General features: G+C 40.3%; 1 protein-coding gene across 2 annotated transcripts; it reads right to left on the bottom strand.

Moving 5' to 3' along the window:
* Positions 1–3902: 3902 nt before the first annotated feature.
* On the bottom strand, positions 3903–22978 carry IFT57 (intraflagellar transport 57). 2 transcript variants are annotated; one of them, XM_074856456.1, is made up of 11 exons: positions 22650–22858; positions 20133–20295; positions 18912–19030; positions 17906–17996; positions 14595–14663; positions 13924–14046; positions 9123–9194; positions 8429–8560; positions 7449–7511; positions 5544–5610; positions 3903–4335 (listed from the first exon to the last, which is right to left on the bottom strand). In XM_074856456.1, exons 1-11 carry the CDS (start codon positions 22856–22858, stop codon positions 4157–4159), a joined length of 1287 nt encoding a protein of 428 aa, XP_074712557.1. In that variant the 3' UTR covers positions 3903–4156. The 2 variants fall into 2 exon arrangements, with proteins under 2 accessions (XP_074712557.1, XP_074712563.1); XM_074856462.1 differs by lacking the exons at positions 3903–4335; positions 5544–5610; positions 22650–22858 and adding exons at positions 5645–6020; positions 22923–22978.
* Positions 22979–23300: the final 322 nt, after the last annotated feature.

A 23300-nucleotide genomic window follows, 5' to 3' on the forward strand; every position in this document is an offset into this window, starting at 1 on the left:
GGAAATGGCAGACAAAAATAACTTTTGCAATCTCTGAGCTTCCTGTGGAAACTCCCCACCTATGAACAGTATTCATGCAGAAAAGCTGGTGCTTTTATCCTCTGTTTACTTAAGTTCACAGGTACTGATATCATGGGCCGGGCTTTTCCCAAGTTTTAATTCAAGCCTTTGTCAGAAATCACCCAGCCATTTCCTGAAACATTAATACATCAACCTGAAAGTGGAAAGCAGCGCTGCTGGAGGATCTGGGACAGGGTATTCACTGGCACGCCGTTATGCCACCGAAGCCTGCTGCTGGTTTCGGCCCAGCGACAGGCAGGAGTACGCGCGCCGCGTGTGCGCACACACGTGCAGCTGCCTCGTGGAGGCACACTGCAGCACTGACATTCAGGGAGCGGGCTGAGAGCCGGCGTGAAAAGAAACAGCATCGCACTAATTTCTTCTTTTTTTTTAATTAACATTTGCCAAACTTGGAGACAAGCCCAGGCTGCAAAATTTGGACGCAAAATTCAAAGAGCTCAGAAGCTGGAAGTGTTCACATACAGGCTCTTCATTTATGCCTAGTCTTTATTATAGGTCACACAGAGATGACTTAATTGCTCTTACTGTAACTTACAATTAGCAGTGATTTTTTTGTATGTCATAGTGCACAGCAGAGCTATATGCCAAAAAAAGTGGCAATGTTTAATAGTAGGTTGGCATTTGTTTTCCTTTTCGAGAAAGAATTCTCCTTGAAGTCCCTCTCTGTCAAAGAGGGAAGGGCCTTTCATGCCATCAGAAAAGAGTGAGAATATTTTGACTGGATCTGGAAGTAGTTTGTAACAGTTAGTGGTTCCCCAAATTCATGTGACCTTCTGGTTCACCTTCCTGCACAGCACTCACCGATGCAAGCGCAGATGATTAACTTGTGTCATTACCGAAATACTGAATTCTCGGCCTATGACTGAAAGCCACTGTTCAACTCTCGCAATGTCAATATTAAGTCACTCACTCCACAGAAGGTTCTCTATGTGAGAATTGGATTAAGAGGTAAAAATCCAGCCCTTACTTTGCAATTTTTACCAGAACAGCCCATAATATTCAGCAAATCATGCCATCTGCTGACATTAGAAGAGAATGGGCATTGGAATTTATTTATTAAAGATGGTAATGCATGTAACATCACTCAAACATCCTGAATGGCCGGCCTGCGAACAGCACCTCTAATAGCGTACCGAGCACTAAGGCGACTTCCAGCTCCTAGCAGGGCACTTGCATCCTTTACTTCCTGGCCTAGAGATAAGACAGCCCAGGGAAGTAAGACATAGAGTCGTATTACAAGGTTCAGAGGGATTTCAGAGCTTCAGAAAGAAGTAATACGTTGCTAGTGTTCCTTTTCTGGAGCTTTTGGAAGTACATGCAGGAGAGTAGGCTGGCTACTGATAAGCCTTCCTCGGCCATGTGTCTCCAAGAGCCAAGTCTCAGCTCTCCCTGGGCTCACACATGAGACCGAACTATTTCAGTCCTCACAGCAAGGACAAAACCCATCTCCTTCTCTGACCAGAGTCTGCAGATGAAACTCCTTGTTTGTCCCTCTGTGCTGCTCCGGGATCTGTCTACAGCTAGCTTCCACCTGGCTTCTAGATGACACGTAACAGTGACACCGTGCCTCCATGCTGATGTAGTTCAGAGGACTGAAAATGTGAAGATACCTTGGAAGAGGAGAGCTGTATATAAAAGTTAACTCCTAGGAACAGCCCTTCTGCCCCAAATGTTCTTTAGAAGAGACACTGTTTTATCACACAGCACAGCTTCACGTGTATCCTACTTAGGGACACCTTCATTTTGTACATCTTCAGTTCCGACATTGCATTAGATAATGAGCAGTGTGTGAAATAATGTGAATCAAGTGATTTAATGTGGCTTCTGCTTCCTGCACTGATCCAGCAGCGGAATAATTACACAGATAATTGCTTTTTTAGAACAGCCTTTCAGGCTGCTCGTGACAGACCTCATTGCTCTCCTCACGCTTTTAAAGGAGAGTGGTGTGGCCACTTGCTGGATCAGTAAGACTGCTTTCAAAGCAGGGTCAAGTGGCTTCACTGTCGGAATGGGCAAATGCCATTCTTCGCCTCATGACAGTTAAGGGCCACGTATCACTCTTGAGACAACAGAAGCGTCCTGCTTAGATTAATGCAGTTGCAGACAATACCGTGAAAATAATGTTGATTAATTACATATAATTAGCACGCTATTTTAGAATTACTTTGGCATAAAGGAGGCTAGCTTTTCTTCTGGAGATTTTTCTACCACATTAGAGGGTTTTTGGCCATGCTTGTCTCAACAGATTCACTTCTAATAGAATAAGAGGCTCAATTCATAAGGGAAGGTTTTTGATTAATTGTGTTTGTTATATTAGCATGAAGGAGGAGGGCTTTTTGGAAAGTATTTACATAAACAGCATTTATACAGCACAACATTTGCAATCCAAAAGCGTCAGTGAGCTGCTTTGCAGGCAATGCAGAAGGGGATTGCTTTATCTTAAGCTGAAGTAAACCCACTGTTAAAGTAAATATGCAGTAGCAACACCACCTAACAAAGGGAACATGAATAATAACTTTTCTAATTTAAGCTGTATGTGGGAGGATATAGGTAGGCAGCAAAAGAAGTTGGAAACCGATTTCCAGTGTGATTCATAGAGATTTTCAGCTGTTGCTTGCCCAGGTAAATTATAACGGTTGACATTCTCATACAGCTTTTCACTTATTAAAATCTGATGGGTTTAGCGCTTTTTCTTTTTGGCAAATGAAATACTGAAGCACAACAAAGTTAAGAAACCGTCTCATGGTACTGACTGTGTCAAGCGTCTTGGCTTTCAGACACAGAACTGATCCACTGATTCTGCAAAATACTGCTCACCTTTAAGTGAGAGAAATTAATTGTAAGATGAATAGAATTGCCTACAGAAGTTAGGGGAGGATTTTAATATCACTGGACTTGTACCGATATTGTCCATGGCTAATGAACAATGGTAACCAAAAGGATGTACTAGTACTTTAATAAGGTATTTCTTTGTTCCACACTCCTTCATTACCAATAATGACTAGAATCACTCCCTACCTACACATTTACTAAGACAAAGGGAGCTCCCAGTTGCCATTACATTTCCAACCCCTTCCTCCTACATTTTTCTTCTCATTCTGTATTACACAACTAGATTTGGCAACATTTTTCCTTAACAGAGATCAAAACTAGGTGTTCTGACACAAGAACGGAAAAGAAGAATAATCCCAGTGATGTCCACAGAACTCTACTACATACTATAAATGAAAGGAGTGTTTGACCCAATGCTAATACAAAGTGACTCTGGAACATGACACATGGAAAAAAATTAGAAAACTAACAGTAATTTCCAAACAGTAGTTCCCACATTCTTTGGTCTTATACAGATTTTGTTATCATTGCTTCTGTTAGAGGCAATGTAAAAATAAAAATGATTACAAAAAACATCCATACTGGTCTGTCTAGAAGACCACTCCAAAAAAAAAAAAAAAAGAGTGAGGAATAGGGTGGTTGTCCATTCACAAATTTGTGCATGGCTGCCCTAGGAGCGTGCCACTATTATTGAAACATTAGTTTGTTGCTTATTTCATAAACTTCAATTCAAAGCAACAATTTACTTGCAGCTGGTATCAGTTTTGACCCAGCATTTTAGAAAGGGTAATGCTGTATTATTTCAGTATCATCAATTAAATACTTTATACTAAATGTATGTAAATGGCAATAACAGACATTTTAAACTCCTTTCAAGTCCTTTGCAAGCAATTTTCTTTCAGCACTATAGAATATCAAGATTACAGGCTGCCAGTATCATTCTATAGACTTTCACACTATATAACATTCTCCAATGAAGTAGAGACATGTTCATTAATAAGAATTTATTAGTATATTTTGAAGGCATCTGCAGTAAATCTTTACAGCACAAAACTAAATGTGGCTCCATGTTCAGTCCAAAGTGTGCACGTTACTTCTTAAAAGTGCATGACAAGCATCTTGTTAAAAAGGAAATAAGAAAAAAGAACGTCCGCCTCCTCCAACAAAAAGGAAACCTCTAAACTAACAAAAAAGCAAATGGTAGAAAACTATTTTGGGCAAACCAAGTCAGCTCCAAACAGTTTTAATAGGCATCTACTGTGGCTTCTGGAATCACTGTTGCATGCATATCTCTAGTCATATTGGATTTCTCTTTCAGCTCCGACTGGAGTAACGTGTGTTCCATTACACCAATCTGTATGTCCATCTGAACGGTTTCTTGCTTTAGTTTTGTTAAGGCCTGTTTAATCTTCACTAGAGGAGCTGTTCAAAACAAAGATAAACAGTGCAACTCTGTCAGCTACTTAACACAAAAGCATTATTTTCTATAATTCACTCCTTAAAATTGAAGAGTTGAATGAACAAAAGGGCGTTTCTACTCTAAAGACATGATTGTACTGATGCATCATTTTTAATATACAAGACACTTTAAAGATAGAAATAGGTGATGACAATTTTGCTGTCTTCTTGACATCTAAGATCTGCATAAAGATGTGCATTAACATTAAGGTAGGTTTGTCAATGATGTGTTTTGTTCAGCTGAAAGCCTCATCCCGATACCTGACGCGGGGTTTGGTAGAGAACCGAGGACACCTTCAGCAGGAGGTCATCTTACCTGTGAAAAGCTATTAAAATATTTTGGGCTCCATACTTTGTTTCTAATCCCTCACTTCCCACTAATATCACCCTAGGGATGCTACTGCATCATATTGCTCCTTATAATTCTGGGCTCTAGATTTTATCCTGACACTTGGCCGTGCTATCATACAGAAAAGGTGTCGCCAAGCAGCTGAGTAGCTCCTTCACAGTGAAGCAAGGGTGCACAAAATTTCCTTAAACAGTAACACAACTACTAAAGTAAACTATCTGTAATGGTTACAGTTAAATACGAATACAGCCTGCATATTTAGCCCCACTGTAACATGCATCAATTTATTTCTGCATTCATACTCCTTATACATTTGCAACAGAATGCATTTATCAGCAAAAAACTCAAAAACCAAATCACGAGTCTGAGACAAACTACTTTAAATAGGTAAAGATTTAAAAAGTCCAAACATCAAAACAGCAAAATGAATTTTCTCACTAACTCCAGCCAGCCTTAGTCAGGGAATCTAAGAGCTACTGCCAGTAATGATTTCAGAGTAAAAGGGCTTGAACCTGTAATGTGTGAACTTCTTCCAGTGAGCTGATAACTATTCAAAGCAGAGATAAACCCCCTTTTTTTCCCAATTTTTACAAATAATTTACTGAAGGGGGAAATCCTGGAATCTTTACCTTCTGCAGACTTAGGTAGCATTTTCAAAGATGTTTAGACTCCTGACTTTCTTAGACACCTTTTAAAATTTTAATATTGATATTTTAGACCAGTCACTCATTCTAGTCTTGGTTTATTTTTCTTTAATAAAGGACAAATTATGTACCTGTCACTGAGAAAGCAGGTGTTTGGTTTGAGGCAAAAACATACTTACCACCATCAGTCATACTGTTTCCTCTCTCTTCTGTTTCCTGCTTTACTCTTTCTAATACCTCTGTAATCTTAAAATAGATATTTTTTTCTTAATTAAACCAGATGAATGTCAAGTTAAAAAAAAGAAAACAAAAAAATTCTCTGCTGAATAACTGCATTAGTTAAAAAAATGAACTAATCTGTCTGAGTTTTATAAGGAGGAACGATTTTTTTCAAACATTAAGAAAATTTTAATTTTATTAATTAATGTAAAAATTACAGCAAAAAGAATAACAAGTTGGCCAAACAGCATGGTGTTACTGCGAATCTGCGCATCCCAAACCAATAAAAAAACCGGTGTGAGTGTTGTGGTACAACGATGGGTGGAAGACAGGAAGCAGTATCCCCGCAGACCAAGATTCACCAAATGACCATGCCAGCTGCCCTTCTGGAAGCGTCGGGACTTCAGCAGGTTACAGTGGAAACCCGAGAAACAGCACTGCAGCAAAAGAAGGTGCAGCAGTCAAGCCTGCTGGCGCTGGCAAGGGTACGGGTATGTAAAATGCACGTATGAAGGATGAAAGTGCATTTTAGCACTGGCTGTCTATCCTCCAGTTTGCCTTTGTAGGCAAAGAAGAAAAAAACAAATATATGATTCTATGGTACAGTCTAGGTAATAATTCAGTATTTTTGCCTATGATATAAAAATAGCCCTTCATTAAGGCTTCAATAAGCCTTTTCAGTAACAAAAAAGAAACATCGCTGTATTTTACTGCGCACCTACAGTGGTACTGGTATTGCCAAGTGGGCTGAGATTTGATTGCATGCTTGAAAGATCAGTAGTAACATCCAATGTGTCCACTTTATCTCACATAAGCACCGCTGCATCTACATAGTTTGAAGGCTGCCAACTAGTAACATTCACCATTATTAATCAGTTAATAACTTACAGAGCGCAAACACATTATAAATCTGAAGTCTTCGTAAGATGCTCCCTTTTTCAAACTTACTCCCTTGGGAGTGGAATAGTAAGAAGCTCTAATTCTGCAGAATCCATACACTCAGAAGTCTTTGCTAGAAAGCTCTCGTTAAACTGCTGTATTACCTACTGCAGTTGGACTAGATGATTGTTGTAGGTCCCTTCCAACTGAACTACTCTATTCTATTCTAAAACATCTCAAACTTGTTTTACAATGTCCAGCACATTCTTATGGTGAGATCTGTTTTATGTGACTATTCCAGACGCTTTATCGTCTAATAAGTGAAGTGGGTTTTTCAAACCTAAACAACAGAGTCATTAAAAAAATAATTTCTGAATTGGACAAAGGGTTGAAATATTTAGAAATAGGCAGTAATTCTAAATGAAATGCCAAGAAACACTCAGCATGTTGATGCAGAGGAGTCTGGGGATTTTTCTTTCAATTTGTCAGAGCACTGATTTAAAGAAAAAAAACAACAAACAGTAGAAAAACAGTTTTAGGTATTAAGATAATTTGACTGGTATGGAAAAGTTACTGTTTAGTCAAATAATGCTTTTAAGTGCTCGGAAGATGAAAATTTCAAATTGTTAATTTTCACTAAAAATAAGAGTTAAGTTTTTCTTCTTCCAAAGAATTTATGGACATGATTAATCCTCAATAATTCTAGGACACAGGTTGTAAAACGCAGAACATTTACCCTCTTTTACAAACTGGGGAAATTAAGAGCTCACAATAGTTTGCCCAAATTCACAAGTTGAAAATCAATAGCAGCCTGGGTTTAAAGTTTAGGGACTGGACTAGATTGCCTCCACTAAACAAAGAGATGAATCTTTAACAGGAGAAAAAAATCATAAAGAGCTGGGTTCATAAAACCACAAACACTAAATGCCAACTCTCTGAAGATTGTTTTAAAATAGCAAAAGAAATTATGTGAAGATGTGTTTTACCTCAGAAAGCATTCTAGTCCTTTCAGTTACTCCTCCACTTCCCTCCTGGTACTTCTCTTTAGCCTGGAAAGAAAGATTATTTTTTTTTTGTTGTAATGACAAAGCTGAAGAGATGTATGCAGATAGTTCAGAGAGAACACCAAAACTTTCTCTCACAGGTCCCAATTGCAGAAACTCTCCCACAGTCCCAATGATGTTTACAGCACTATGAGGACAGGCTTGAAACATCAGCCCCTTTAATGACTATTGTTCAAAAATTTAAAGTAGTTTTAAAAATTGTAATAGCCCTAATACATACACAATAAGAAGTATGTCTTCTAATCATTTACATGAGGAAATAAACATAAATTTGCCAGAATTGAATCTTGAAACCCAGAATACTTCATCAACAGTAAATTATCATCTTGAAGTTTCTTAAAGCTTAACAGTAAGGCAAAAAGAAAGCACAAAGGTCAAATCCTGTTAGCCTTATTTTAAGATCAGGCCCACAAAGAGGAGGGCTAGCCAAACGGCAGCTCATACAGGCCTACTAACTAAGGGATCAAAAAGCTTCTCAAACAGCACCCTATTGGCATAAAAACTAAATGAAGCGAAGAAGTAATCAGAGTGCTTTGTGCACATTAGCACGAGTAATCAATATATGAGATAAGTGCTGGACTGAGACTATAGTTTTTCTACTCATCACAGATGTGTGAACTTTACAGGGAAAGCAGAACTAGCAATTTACTAACTGCTGAAAATTGGCAACAGATTTACATAATATTCAGGCACAACCCATTTACTTTCCCCTGTAGAATAGTTGAATAAAAATTGCTAGTTTAGCTTAAAAACTATATAATTTGACAGCCAATCAACATGTCCCCTGCTTTATATCCAACAGCAGAATTCACAGATAACTCCTCCAAGTCTTCTCTGCCTTCACCCTCACTTAATAGCAAGTTAATACTAGAGAAGGCAACGACAAAAGATCAGTGCATTACCTCACTCAGCAAGGCTTGTGCTGAACGGTACTCTTGAACCAAGTGCTCCAACTGATTGTTGATGTACTTTTCCCTGCTATTGATCTTTTCCAGTGTTCTGCTGATTTCATTATGGAGTTTGTCAAGGTAACCCTAGAAAATCATATTCTGTGGGTTGACAGTATACAGATAGTATGTGCAGAGTATTAAAATGGTGCTGTAATTAAGAAAGGATATGGAAGCCTACAAGTGAGAGAGAAAAATAGTACAGAAATGCTGTGTTTAGCCAACAAAAAAGTTATTCCTAATGTGTTCTGGCTTGCCCACCTCCAAAACACATATTTCAAGCTTTACTGCTTCCATCACTCCCCCCCCTCAATTACAAATGTCAATGTCAGCATTTAACAGTGTTTTTGGTTTTTTTATCAGCACTGTATTATTCTATGTCCTCTGTAGTCAGGATGTACTTACGGTAATGCACACGTTAATGAACCCTAATATCCCTGTTAATCCTCACATATACAACGCTTTCCCACAAGATATTTTGCCAGTCCTGCTGCCCCTGATCATCATTATTGTACATTTCCCTTTTTAGTTTTACAGCATTAGCACAAATAAAATTAAGAAAAAACCCTCAATTTAATTCTTAACGTATATCAAAGAGAAATAAAAATGCTGACAGATCAGTGAAATATTCTGCACATACAAGACATACCCTAGTTTCTTTCAAAGAAGATTCAATTCCATCCTTATGCTGATGCATTTGATCTACGTGAATCCTCCAATCCTAAAAAAGATGCCACAAACCAAAACGGAGGTAAGTACAACTTTTATCTTTCTCTGGTTACTAAACAAAGGCTGGTATGCAAGGCAGGGTCAGTTCTCTTTTATACTATTACCGCGTATCATTCTGCCACTGCCATGTTCATATCCAGAGGCACTTGCTTGAAGTGACACAATTTATAAATCTCCTGAACGTTACATGTGACACTCAGATCCATAAACAAACAGTGACATCCTCACCGATACCATAGTAGCTAGGCTTTTTAGAGTTGGATCTTCATGGAACTATTTCTGCTAGAAACCATTCTGGGCACAAATACTGAAAATATTGATTACTGCTGCACTAGCTCAGCATATTCTTCGACAAAATGAGCCCTTCCAACACCCAACACCTACCAGTTCCAGACTATCAGATCTTCCCCTTCTACTTAGCCCTTACTATTATCAGAAGAACAGAAGGAAATGAAAGAGGCAGAAACACCTAAACTTGTTTTTGATAGTGGGACAAAATTAGAAGGGGGAAAATTATTTGCAGCTTCTAGGCCATAGGAAACATACATAGACTCAGGGATGGGGGATGAGAAAAGGTGCTGGTTTAACTTGATAGGTAGACATCTTTTACTTAGAAATCAATTCCAGTTCCCAAGCTTTATCACAATTTTTTTCTTCATCAGTGCAAACTTTTTACATCTCCCAGACACAAAGCACAGCTGCAGACACTGTGAGTTCAAAACAAAGAAGAGTAGCAGCACTGCAGAATTACTGCTATTTCAGTATTGTTTCTGAACATGCTAAAAAATATTCCTAAGATTTTTAAGCTTTTCCCTCTGTGCTGGTCTAGGTGTTAAAAAAAAGTGATGTTGATAAATTTTTATCGCTTGAAATCAAACTGTAGGAGACTTCCTTGTAAAATAGGTACTGTAAGGATATGTGGAAGGTGACAGCGTTTCCTTCAGTAAGATTATCTGATCAAGGACCTTGTCAAAAAAGGATGCTAAGCAAAACACAGAGGGGCACAAAACTGACCTACAAACAATAATAGAGGCAGTAACAAGAAATGCACCTGGCCAGTTACACTAATGGATAAGGGCATGTGGAATGTGAGAATGTTTGTATCAGTACAATTATGTGATCAAGGACCTTGTTAAAATGGGATGATAAGGAAAAGGGGGAGGAAATAAACAAAACCTGTGGAGACACAGACCTGTCAGACAAACACTAAGGGAGATGAGGACAAGAAACAAAGCTCATCAGTCACACTAACTGATGGGCTATCAGAAACTGCAAGCATCACTTCAGAGAAGGTAAACCTGGCTCTTGCAACTGATAAGAATGCAAACCTGGGGGGTCTGGGTATTCGGGAGGAGAGTTGGTGCAATTATGCGGACAGATAAAGCAACATGCAGGGAAAGGGGACTGGGGGGGAACAAAGTAGAGAACAGAGGGAGATATACAAGGGGATGGTCACGTGTAACTCTTGCCAGTCACTCCACTTGTCTGAGCCCTGTGCTTGATCACTGCAGTCTGTCCTATCTTCTTAATAAATTCTCTTTTAATTAGCCCTCTGTGCAATCTCACTCTCCATCCCGTGCACGTAGGAGTGCTGCAAGGACTAAGTGCCAGCTGCTGGTGAGAGGGGATACGGGGCCAGCAACCGGCATCAGAGCAGGGCTGCGCATGTCCCAGGCCTGTGGTGTCTGCAGTCAGAGAGGGGGGTCTCAGTGCCAGCCACAGGAGCACGTGAGGGTCTTAGCCACCAAGGCAGGATCAGCCTGTATCCCAAAATCTACCTACTGGGAAGGACTGGTGTGATTAAAGCAAGCAAGGGGCTTGGTGCCAACAGCTGGAGCGGGACTGCGGGTCACAAGCCTGTGCTGCTGGTGCCAATTCCTGGGGTGGGGACAGGCAAGTGTTTGCATCTTCCTTAAACCTGCTGCGCATGTGTAAAATTCAACAGCAGACTTAAAACTGAACTAACCGTCAAGTAGTAGGCCCTAGATCCAGGCCTAGGTAGGAGGCCCACAGAGGGTATATGCTGGTATTGAGGGGGACCCACAAATGTAGAGTGCCCTTAAGACAAGCACGTGAGCGTGTGCATCTGCTTGCTGGCAAGCATCAAGCTGGACTACCAGCAGGTAGAAGAGCCATGAAACAGTTCAGAGGGCCCAGCATCCAGGCAGGGGTGTTGTCCCAAAATCTGGGTTTTTTTACCTGGTGTGCAATGAGCTGAAAAACACACAGTTGAGATACTTGTTTAATCCGTATCTCCGCAGAGATGGGTGCTAGGTGGTAATTCCACAAAGCAAGCACACCGCACACAGGCAAGTGGCATATTCATACACTTCAGACCACGCGAACACACGTTTAATGCAATGACCATTGGTTAGTTTCTTACCAGTTAGTTCCTCATTGGTTAACATCATGCCTCCTCTCGAATCAAAGTTACAGTGTCGTTTTATTATCCTGAGCAACTCAAAGGGCGGGGGTCTTATCTGAGTAGGAGGCTTCTTCTCATCAGGAGGTGTGGTTTTCACATTATAATGAGCTAAGTTCATCTGAAGGACACATCTTGGGCATTCCTTACAGTTTCCCTGAGCACATGACCAAGGGAGGTCTTCTTATTCCTCAAGGTTTCTTCTGTTTTTATCTCTTTGTTTTTGCAAGGCTCTACTATCTTTGAGCCTATTAACTCCTCCCAAGGCCCTGTCCTGTGAAATATTTCTTTTTGTTTTAACCTTTAACCCTCATCAGTGGGATCAGACAGACAAAAGGACCATGCTGATAGTTGAGGGATCCATGAATGTGCATGTGCTTGTGAATCTAGAGAGAAGGGGGCGTGTGCTTTTACTACTGAACATCAATCTTAATTAGCTGAAGAGGAGGAAGGGCCTGTCTATTCTTATATTTTATGGGAGTCCTACAAGTGCTGTTGAAGACAGGGCCTTGTTTACAGCAGTTTGTGTAGCTGGCCATGTCGGGCTCCTTTGTGTGTCTGTGCAGGTCCCCAGGCACATGGGTCTGGGCTGTGGCACCCGAGCAAGAATTCCCGATCGCAGAGCTTCTGGAGGATAACAGCCACTGATAATGTACAGGTACAAACCAAATCCTGGCTTAAACCAGCTGCTCACTTAAATATGTGCCACCCTTCAATCACAGGCATTTTCATCATTTGCCCAGCCGAGCATCTCCAACAGCTCTTCAGCCCATGAGGTTCACCCGCTGTCTACAACTGTGCTGCTGCCCGCTATTCTCTTCCAGAACAAAACAAAGGCTAGTAGAGAAAATGTGCTTATGTTGAGTTTTAAGTTTGCAGCAGACTCAAGATCTTTTGTTGGTCTGGTAACAACTGTTCACAATTTGCCAAACTTTGGAGTTTAAATAAAACCAACAACACACACACACACACACACACCCCTACCACCCCTGCCCAGGACTTTACAAAGTTCTGGTTTCTAATGCCATTGATTATACCATTAACCCTCTCCAGGCACTACGTTTACGTGCACAGCTTAGGAAGCATAATATGATGCTCTTTTTGTAGAACGAAAAAAGCTCAAACACTTCTCTCCAGTTATTTCTGAAAGCATGAAAGCACAGAAGCTAGAAAAAGAAAAATCCTGTTTTTATGTTCATTTTGACATATGCCTTAAAGCCAAGAGATGGTGCATTAAACTGGAAGCTAGTAAACCTCAGTTCCTACAGTGGCTTTAATCTTCCATGTATGTCTTTATGAAGTTTTGATTTCTTACTGTGAGAATCAAGTATCATGTTCTCTGTAACAGATGGGCTTGCTGAGGATCACAGAAAGGTGGCTCAAACCAGGCAGTTCTTCACGCAGAAGAATGCAGTATAGTGCAAGACAGGCAAGCAATTGAGCAGACAGTTGAGAGTTTAGCCTATTTTTGGCAAGACAGTTATCTTTCATTGAATTCTGTATCGCTGCTGCAGATTGCTCCAACACCCCAACTAGCTGGGTCACTGCAAATGAGCAATTTCAATACCGCACTGATACAACCTCCTAGAAAGAATGCTTATGGCAATGCCAGGAATAGGTCCTAAGTTTGGACTTGCCAAAGACAGATGTCTATTTCTAAGCTGCTAGACTCATTGAAATAGATTATGGAGAGAAATATACATTTCTAAAGAAATTATGAATTTCATCTTGAGGTAGTTATCTGGACAGGTAGGTAAAATCAGTCGAAAAGTACTCACTTCTTTTTGCTAAACACAAGGAGAGCACATGATGACTAGATCAGAGATACAGACCTACTTTATTGTCATGTAAATTTCAGCAAGATGAATTCCATACAATCAGCCTTTCATGTTGTTGACAGAGGGAGCAGCTGAAAGGTAAGTTCATCAGCTCTCTTCCAGGGAGCTGTTTTAATAGCTGCTAAACTGAGAGTATAATTTTTCAGAAGTGTGAATACATTGGAATAGTTTAATGATTTAAGAAGTTTCCACCTTATAAATGTATGGTAATAAGTATATTGTAGTAAGATGTCCTGTAAGTAGCAGGAAAAATTATTCTTATACAATATTGGAAAAAACCCCTACTGAAAATTATTACTTCTAGGGTCAAAGTGACAAAGGTTCAGACAAGATAGCACTGGAGAGCCCATTATTCACAATTCTTCACAAGACAAAAGAAAAAAATTGTAAATTGTAAACAACATTGACTGAAATCACACTTTAATCACCATAAGTACACACGCAAATCCATTTTTGCATACCTTATTGTCAGTCCTGACTGTAACTTTCAGCTGTGGAAGCACACGTTCCACTTCCAGATTCCACTCTGCTGCGTCTGTTGTGGACTGTAAAATCTCTTCTTGCTTTGCAGTGTCATTCATGTCCTGTGTAAAAATCACAGAGTTTATATATGAAATGCCATCATTATGCACAGTGAAAACTGTTATAAATCATTTTAAAATGGCTTAGTGTTCATATTCAAAAAAACATTTATGTCCAGAATGATCTAGACTACAGATGTAACAGATTTCTTTAACGGCTTTCTCTGAATTCATAAAGATTAGGAATTAAAATAAATAGATCTTCTCACCATATTTAAAATTGAAAATAATTAAATCTATATAATAGGAAGTTATAATACATTCCAGAAATAGCAGGGGGGGAATTAAAATATAATCAAGAAACTAACACCATGTTTCCCTAAAAGTCTCTGCAAAAATTTCTTGCAAATGTTTCCAGCAACCTTGCAGTGGTATCAGTTTAGAAACTGTCTGCACATTTTTCTTTTTAAATAAGCTGATTCATTTCAGTTGGAATGTTTTTTTTTAAAGTTTAGACTATACAAGGATTTTCAGATTTAAATCCAACAGAAATAAATTGCTGCTACAGATGAAAAAATGTCTCAAGAGAGGACTGATGGGTAACAACTTACCGATCTGTACGTTTGTGCCTTTAGAACATTCAGGTCAATAAAATTTTCTTCATTGTCTGACTCTTCTTCCTTAAGGAAAGTTGCAAAGTAAGACCTCAGTAAGTATTGCACAATCTTTCTCCATAATTTTATTTTGCAGGAGCACAGGACAAGGAGTATTAAATTTCATGTTTCTGAACAAAACAAGACATGGAGAGTTTGATAATGGAGCCTGTATTTACTTAAAATCTTATGAGGAGACACAATATCTGGGACAAGCTGAAAGATTAAAGCTATCCCACATTTTCTTCAGGGTGCCACAGTACTTAAAAACTAAACCAACCAACCAAAAAAACCCCAAAACCTAAGCCCTCTCACATCAAACGAGCTATTATCAATAGTTGTATGGTAACTGTATGTGCTTCCTAAAGCTTTGCATTAAAAATAAAACCAAACTAAATCAAAATAAAAAAAAAAACCACAAGACCTGAATGTAGTTTTCAAGATGTTGTTTGTACTACATATTTGGAGTTGCAGAATGATGACACATTTTAAGGGCACAGAATGATACAGTTCAAATTGATTTGTTTTCTTGCCCATGACACTACACACTGGGATGATGTTTTTATAGAATTCTCTATTATAGTCTCAAAGTTGCGTTCCTCAGTGACCATGATCAGTTCAGAGCCCATCACTGCATAATTAAAGTCAAAGATGCTTTTTCTGTGCATTACGCTCCATTTACCTATACTGAATCTCACCTGCCATTTTATCACCCATGCATTTCACGCTTATACACCTTGTCCTTCTGTAGGTCTTCTGTTAGCCATCTTTTCCACCAAAGTCAAATTTCATCATCCACCTCCTTTCTAGACAAATCATGAAAGCCGCAATAACACAGGTCTTAGTGTAGAACCCTTCAAGACTCAGTGAAAATCTGAGATCTTATTCCTCTACCTTACCTAGTTTTTAACTAACAGGGACCACTTTATTTTATTCTGGCGTGTTTGGCCCCGAGTCCCCTGAATACTTGCAAGAAGTGACGAGATTGGGATTGTCTTTTGCTAAATGGACAATACATATTTGTGCAGCACTTACAAGAACATATTACAACACTACCGTAACAACAAGAGTAGTCATCAGAACTGAGAAACCAAACTGTGCAGATCTTCTTGCACACCCAGCCTCAATGGGTCCTGTTGGCTACCTAACACGGGCTACCCAATTCTCCCAAGATTTACAGAACTAAGCTCGTCTCTGTCAGCCTCATCAATTTTATTCAGAAAAATCAAAACCAGAACAATCGATGAACCTCATCGTTACCATTTAACTACTGGTAATACTGCTAAATTTAATTATGGATACAGCTAATACATCCAGGACATAGCAATATATTGGCAGCAACAAGGGACTGTGGAAAAAAATTTACCTTAGCATATAATTAATCCCTGTAGAAACATTAGGGGCTCTAAAAAGTGATTGTCCACTTGGTATAAACCTAGCTCAATGGTTTTATTAACACACAAATTCAGAAGAGCTAATAGAACATGTCAGTTGTGAAAATCATGGCCTAAGATACTACCTGAGAGCGAATCCAGAGGTTCTTTGAAGGGTTTCAACTGTATTTTAGTTAACTGTTTCGTCCCCACTTCCCAATTTAAACAGCTTAGACCTTAACAAGACATAGAAAAGAGCAGAGAGCTGACTGTTTTCATATTTAAAGCTTTTAGTCAACAGCTTACATTTCTGAGTCTGGTCAAACATGCAATACAGAATGTCTCTTATTCTTCTCAGAATTACTCAAGACTTTTTCTGTGGAGACTTCAAAGCTGATAAAAATGCAACCAGACATCCACATCACAGTATTTGCGTTTTGTATGAAATTTAAGAATATAAGTTTGGAATTTTTCTTGGCTAATAAAAATGAGAAAAATATCACAGTACTTAAGAAAACTGTGAGAAGAGGAAGAATAGAAGCAAACTCTTCAGCTGTTAGATTCCTGTTGACTATTGTGGCATATAAATTGGGACTATAATCAGAACCGTATGATAACATTACTGACACCCTATTTCTAACTTTTAGGACCTCTAATTTTTCCCAAGCACTTGAAAAATGTGAACATAAAAATGGCTTAGTTGTGGCATTTTCCATCCAGTATTGCTGGGCCTTAACACTCCAGAAAATTGTTTTCTCCTCAAGTAATTTACTGACGCTGCAAGTGAGCACTTCCAGGCTCACAGCTTTCAATATTTTGATCTACACTTATTTTGCACAGAATCATCAGCTTTTGGAGAAATCAGATGACAAACTAACTTCTTTCTGTGATTTTCACTTTGTCTTCAGCTAACTTCCCTCTTCAGAAAAATCTAGTTTAAGTCAGCAGTAGTGAGTCGAGGAGAGTGACAAAGGCCTGTGAAAATGACAATGTCTTGGGATCCCATTACGCTCCCAGTTTACAGTGAGATTCCAACTCTCATAAAAAGAATCTTCTGTGAAAGTCAATCAACAAGAAACAACTTCTGTTCAACATCTATCCATCAGTAAGTCCTAAAAGCATATTTGAATTTACAGGTGAATTTCATAGACTGTTTCAGACATGACAACTTCACTGTAATTGTTATAGCTAAAAAGCAGGAATAAATAAAACAGCTGATCTTCAAAGATTGCCACGTTGTTGGTAAAAGGTATTTCAAAGCACAAAGAAAACCGTATTCTGCAGTCAGATGATGGGCATTCCATTCATGGACTATACAGCATCGAGCTGCCATGACCTTTGTCTACAGAAGCAATTCTGCAACTTTACTTAGGTCTTTGTTGGTGTTTTTAAACAAATGATCCATTTCCAGTTGTTCTTTTCCATCTACTCTGTTCCCAAGTCTTCAGACCAACTAAGTACCAAAGTTACTGTTTCCTATTTGCAGTGAAATCTGAGTGAGCACTCTATTAATTAAGTGCTGGGCAGATTTTAAACAACTATTACCCAATTCTGTAAACAGGGACTGAAGTTTCATTTAACATCAACAGCTTGTATCAGTAGAAAACAAACAATCCTGAATCTGTGCAATGTTAGATTCCTCTCCACTTTACACTAACTATAAATGCACATATGAACATATGCTCTGTCCTGAAGAGTTAAAGACCTTATCTGAAAAGAAACAAAAAACTCGACAGAGAAGCTGACTAGGCAGGAATGGAGATGCAGGAAAAAAGGGCAATTGAAGAGCTAATAGAAAAGACTTCTTAAACAAAGCCAAACAAAATGAGCAGTGAGTAAAAATTTCCTCATAGCTGACCAATACTAATATAAACAAAACAAGTCAGGTAAACCTACCGCAACATCCTCTTCCAGTTTATTAAGTGTTAATTCTGCATCATCTTCTGTTATTTCTTCTTCTTCTAGCTCTTCTGTTGGATACGCTGGCCTGAAATTAGTTTCAAAGAGCTTTTAAACATAGTAAATAGAAGTCTCTCTGTAAATTGCTCCTAAGCAAAACAAAGCATTTCATGAGACGTATGGATGATGTGGGACATGACTGGACAGCAATTAGTGTCTCACACACTTAAACAAAATTAACACTCAGCCATAAAAGTCTTTGTGTACCTTGGACTGTCTTAAAAGCAAGGATTAGTTTTTATGCCAAGAAGTACAGTACATCTGGGGAGTAAATTTGGATTTGTTTTCTCTTTTGGTCTAACCTCTTAAAATTCAAGTGCAAGTCACCAGAGACTTATTTTCAGCTTACAGTGGAATTTATGTACTAAACAGAAGTAACGGTAAAATATTTCCAAGGCAGAAATTACTTCACTATATCCATTTCAAAAACCATCAGAGGGAAGGAATAAAATAAAGAACACTTTTTAAGTAATGTTCATATACTTGAAATTATCTGTCATCTAATTTCTCCTAAAATTTCCTTTGGATTAAAGACTCAAAATACTGGAGCCTATTTGTAACATGATCACATACTGTGCACACCTCCAGCTGAAGAGGTCAGGAATTTAGCTATTGATTGATAGGCTCTAAAAGGACATTAAATGTTTCAACTCAACTGTCAGATTAACAAGCAGTTATGCATAGGAAAAGGACCAAAAAAAAAAGGTCACCAGTCATAGTCATAATGGCCCAAACTCATCCTTGCTGGTAACAGACTAAATCGTGTGAAATTGCATTAGGAATTAATTGGTCCCACTGCTTCAAGCCTAGTTGAATTTTGCATCTTGTGAAACATCAAGTAAAACATTTTTAGTCATTACTATGTTTTGTCTTTACAATTGCAACTTACATTTGTTTGCTGGAAAACAATGCATAAGGAAGGATGCTTAGAAGTATACTATACCTTTTCCAGCTAAAGTCAGTGTATTTCAAGGCTTCTTCAGCTAAACAATCAAGAACATAGCACACTTGCTCTCCATAACCTGCCTTTAATTTTGAGGGAGGAAAATCCACAGGCCTTCCCTAAAATAGAGAGATATGCTGTTTACTAATGGCTACTCATCAATTCAAGTTTCCTCTCACGGAGGTAACAAGATTTTTTACACTAAAACCAAAGTGCCCACTGTATATGAAGATTTTACTAACGTTAATTCATATTCTTCCCCTGTGCAGATCCAGTCAGGCAACAGAAGGAAAAACCCAAGGAACAGATGCAGTGTAGAAAACTTAAAAGCACCTCGTAAGAGGATACTTATAGGGCGCAGAAGAATCAGAAGCTGCAAGGGAGCCAGATGGTCAAGCACACGAGTGACTTGCTGGCAAGGTAACAACAGCTACGGAGAAACTCAGGTACTGAGACTTAATGACCAGCTTTTTAACATTGCCTTGTTTGTTCCAGATTTTATTTATAAAATATTTTATGTTTATTTAATGTTGTCCAGCAGAATAAACATCTTAATTTGTTATGGTTTAACCCCTTTAGAGAATAGTGTTCTTATTGCCATTCACAGCTGTGCCACAGATGATCTTATGGGAAGTATGATCTTCCGTAAGATCATACTTCCCATAAGTTGACATACTTTCCTGATCTTCAGGGTTTTTTATGGAAAAAAACCCACAATAGTTCCTGGCAGTTTATGCAACCTTTTACTCCTTAACAAAAAAAGATGAAGAAAACATGAACACAATTCTAAACCATTTCCTTCACTATGAATTCTACCACCCACTTTGGCAGGAGCGGGATCACAAACACTGTGTAAACTTTCCAGATAAAATCTTTCTAAATTATTATTTACATTATCATTACCATAAATAAGCAACATATGTGGCACTGCTGAGAAGTAAGCCCGATTTAATCCATTTTACAGATTGTGAAACAAAACTAATTGGAATCATATATAATATTGTAAGACCATTTTCATAGTGCCAAAAAATTAGCAAGTAGGTACAGACCATATAAACTTCCAATTAACTAATTAACATAGTACAAACTTATAGATAGGAAAAGTCTGTCCAGTCCTTGTGAACATAATCAGACAGGAGAGGAAGTGTGTCATTTCTGTTATTTCTGAAGTGACGTTTGTGCTTGAAATACACTTGGGAAAACAGCACGTTCAACACTTACAAACGATCGCAATTCTGAGAGCACATTTGATATTACTGCATTGGGGTCATCGTATTCCTGTGGCTGCTCGAAGGGATGTCCCGCTTTAGTGATCAGCCAAGCAGCAAGCGTGCAAAACATAAAGAACTGCTCACCGGGATTAGTGGGCAGAGCGAAGTAGTGCCTGTTTAAAAAGGGGAAAAAATGGTAAACATTTTGAGGTCCTGAAGCTCTTACAGCGTTATAGGCCAGCACAGGCTAGAAAGCAGTTTCGTTAACTTTCTCAATGAGTGATCCATCTGAACTAAATTCAGAAGACACAACTGCAGTAGACTAAGTTTTCTACATGCAGCTCATGCATTTCCTGCTCTGAGTAAGCTATTAATCAACATTAGATTTCCAAGGAATCAAATGGAAACTGGGTACTCCTCTCTCCTGCCAGCAGGATTCTACAGCTTCAGTTAAACACCACCAAATTAACATTTCCACATAAACCCAAGTTCCTCCTCTTATTTACCTGAGCAGTCTCAAATCATGACGAGCTCAATTCTGTTCCCATTTAATTTTAGGGATGCAGAACCCATTCCATCACTTTATAAAATACCACCACTGACTAATTATGAGCCTATGCAATTGATTCATTCAAATGTCCCTTGCATTCCATAAAATACCTAAAAGCTCAAAAGAATCAAAAGTCAAAGATCCACAATCGCCAATAACTGACCATAAGTGTCCTAAGATTTTGCTAAATCTCAGACATTTTTCACAGGGCAAGCGATTTACAGGCCAAGACAAGATTTAAATTTGAAAAACATCCTCTGAATAGATTAGCAAAAGTGATTGATAACTACTGTCAACATCACACAGCAAACAGCCCACATCAAAAACGAAATTAAAATGATCCATTGCTAAAGCTTTTATACCTTTACCCATGACATTGGAAGCCAGGATGGATTTGTCTCACCTTTTATCTACTTTAGAACACATTGAAAAATGCTTTAAAAGTGCATATTGCTCTGCATTAAAGGGAGTTTAGACAAATAGCACCAAGAAAGGTATCTGTATTTGGGTATATGATTATGCCTCTTTAAACTTAAATAAATAAATAAATTTTGCATCAAGTGACTGCATGAAAACTTGAATGGCACTTTACTGAGGAGGGAAGAACAAATTTACTGAAGCCTCATTGACTAAACAGATGTGTCCTCTTTCTGCATATTGTCCTCATCCATGCCGTTATACCACAGTAACCTCACCTTCCGTTCCCTTCTTAACCCCCTCGAATACTCTTGTCAACAGCAATACATCCAGCTCCTTTTGCTCCAAAGTTCCCCACCTCTTCCCCTTCCCATATTCCTCAAGAGTGGCAAAAGGCTGGTGTACCCAAATCAGTGTGTAAGTCAGGGAGCATGTTTTTGAAATGATCCCTCACCCATCCTCACGTACTGTGCTTTGGGTCACTTTAGAGAGCAAGGTACACAAAGTGGATCTGGTTTGGATCACACTAAATTGAAAGATGTGCTCCTAATGAGAATTCAGTCCATAAAATGAGACCACAGTTAGTCCCCCCCCAAATATGAATCGTGTGCACACTAGAGACTCGGAACCACACTCTTCCCCTTACAGACATGGCTGCTGGGTAAGGTGGACAAAGGTTTTCTTCCTTGCTCTAAATATACTGATGATCAGACAGCCGGATAAAAACAGCTTGCAGCCACTGAGCTCATATTTGAGCCTCCTTCCCAACACGAGGATAATTTGGACTCTGTTTTGGACTATGTTTTGTCCCCCCTATCAAACTGTTAATTACAGAAAGCTTAACTGTGTGACATGCTGCTGTGGAGCCTGGTTGAAACTGATGGATTGATCTGAGAGTTATTTGGGCAGGTGGATGTTGGGAGCATATTGTTGTGTTTCCCAAGTTTACTGTCTCCCACCATAATTAAAAAAAATAATCATTTGTTACATGTGAAACAAGTATGTATTAGAGTTGAAAAAACAGACTTAAAAACAATGGGTCCAAACCCCCTTACAAATACCCCGCAAAGAGTTACTCTGAATACAAGAAATTCATTTCGGGCAGAATTTGCACAGATAGACTGTCACGCAAATATTCCAACTCAAGTTACCTACTGGGGGCAGGGAAGGTCAAGTGACGCTTTACTTATCACATCTCGGCCTTTGGAGGCACTTCTCGTTTTGAAACCGTCAAAAGCCCCGGGGAAGCCGCGAAGGGACTGTTTTTCACTCGACGCAGGCACCCTGCCGGCCGGGAGCCAGCCTTCCCGCCCGACCCCTGACCACAGCGGCGTGCCCGCCGGCGGGGATCTCCGCCTGCCCGCTCTCCGGCTTCGCGCCCAGCCGCGCACACCGGCCGTGCAGCCCCGGCGCCCCTCGCCGCACCCGCGGTCCCTCACGCGTGGAGCTTCTACCACGCGGCGCCACCCCCCGCCCGCAGCCACGCGAACGCGTAACGGGCGAAGCCGCCGCGGCCCCGGGCGCCGTCGCCAGCCGCCCGGCGGGGCGGGCGAGGGGCACCTGGAGAGCGGCCGCATGTTGTGGCGCCGCAGCGCCTCCTCCTCGTAGCTCAGCAGCTTCAGCTTGTCCAGCAGCTCCTCCATCAGCACGAACATGTGATAGGCCGCGCCCGGGCCCCGCTCCGCCGCCACCCCCTCCTCGTCCCGCTCCCGCTGTCCCGCCACCGCCCCGCGCCGGGTCCCGCCGCCGCCCGCGGCCTCCTCCGCCATCTTGGATCCCCACCGCTACCGCCGCCCGTAACCGAGGCAACCGGCACTACCAATCCCCGCCTACCTCAGCCTCGACACCCGCGCTTGCCCCAATCACGCGCGGCCCGGGCGCCGAGAAGCCTCGCCTGTCCAGCTCGAACCGCCAATGGCGGCGAGCCATGCCGGGCTAGCACCCAATCACCGCACCCCGGAGGCGGGACAGCGACAGGGACGGCCTCACCCCAGCTCTCGGCGAAGGGAGGGGTTGGGCTGCGTCACTTCCGCTCAGTAACCGTGGGCCTGGGCGGGAAATGGCGCTGTTACTGCGCTGCAGGGGCTGGGGGCGGGCGGCTCTTTTCACAGTGCTTGCAGCGGATAAAGCTTCATAGCGCGGGGCCTGGCCCGCGGTCCCCCTTCAACACGCGGGGGAGGGTAGTTCTTAAAGTTTCACTACTCTTCCCTG

The sequence above is a fragment of the Strix uralensis genome, chromosome 2 (genome assembly GCF_047716275.1).
Source record: "Strix uralensis isolate ZFMK-TIS-50842 chromosome 2, bStrUra1, whole genome shotgun sequence".
Lineage (NCBI taxonomy): Eukaryota > Metazoa > Chordata > Aves > Strigiformes > Strigidae > Strix > Strix uralensis.